At 38.4% G+C, this 756-nt stretch overlaps 1 protein-coding gene across 1 annotated transcript; it reads right to left on the bottom strand.

Annotated features, from left to right (window-relative positions):
• Nucleotides 1-422: 422 nt before the first annotated feature.
• VCUG_02735 (uncharacterized protein) lies at nt 423-638 on the bottom strand (the record flags this gene model as incomplete). Its single annotated transcript, XM_008077553.1, has 1 exon — nt 423-638. One exon carries the CDS (start codon nt 636-638, stop codon nt 423-425), a length of 216 nt encoding a protein of 71 aa, XP_008075744.1.
• Nucleotides 639-756: the final 118 nt, after the last annotated feature.

Genomic DNA, 756 nt, shown 5'->3' with positions numbered 1-756 from the left:
TTTGTTACTGGCACTATCGTTCACATCATACATACAGTTCATCTCTGCCGCTTTTATTAGACTCATGAACATATACATACATATGGATCACAGTAAACATGAGGCGAATAGATCCTGCAGAATTATATTTTGCAACTAACAAACTTATTACAAACAAAATAATTACTTAGAATTATCTTTTACGTATAATGAATAAATTAGATCGACATACCCTGTGGCTTAACAAACAAATTATCGCATTTAAATCACAACAAGTCATATCATATATCTGACTACTTCATTTCAACTAGCTGCGCTATCCCGTTTTTGAAAAACGGGTGATGAATGAATAGTATACCAAAATAGCGCTTTTGAGTATAACTGCAACATCAGGTCATTTCTTTCTACTAACTGTTCTATGGTTACAAATCAATAAATCACTTTCATTCCAGTAGCTCATTATACACAACATTTCTTGTGTATACTTTACCATTCTCATGCTTTCCTTGGTCTCCATTGTCAGCAACATACACCCTTAGACCGTTTGCATAGCGCACTCTCGACAAAGCTGCGTACAACTGACCATGCACAAAGACTGGGTAGTGCAGATAAACACCTACCTTGTCAAATGACTGACCCTGTGACTTGTGGATTGTCATCGCAAACGAAAGAAGAACCGGAAACTGTCTTCTCTTGAGTATGAATGGCAGCTGTGTCTCGCTCGGTGCCATGTCGATCCTTGGTATGACTGCCCTGCTACCTTTCCTGGATCCGGTT

Source organism: Vavraia culicis, assembly GCF_000192795.1.
Source record: "Vavraia culicis subsp. floridensis unplaced genomic scaffold supercont1.241, whole genome shotgun sequence".
NCBI classification, from domain to species: Eukaryota; Fungi; Microsporidia; family Pleistophoridae; genus Vavraia; species Vavraia culicis.
Note: the sequence above shows the minus strand (reverse complement) of the source record. Positions and strands in the feature narration are given on the sequence as shown.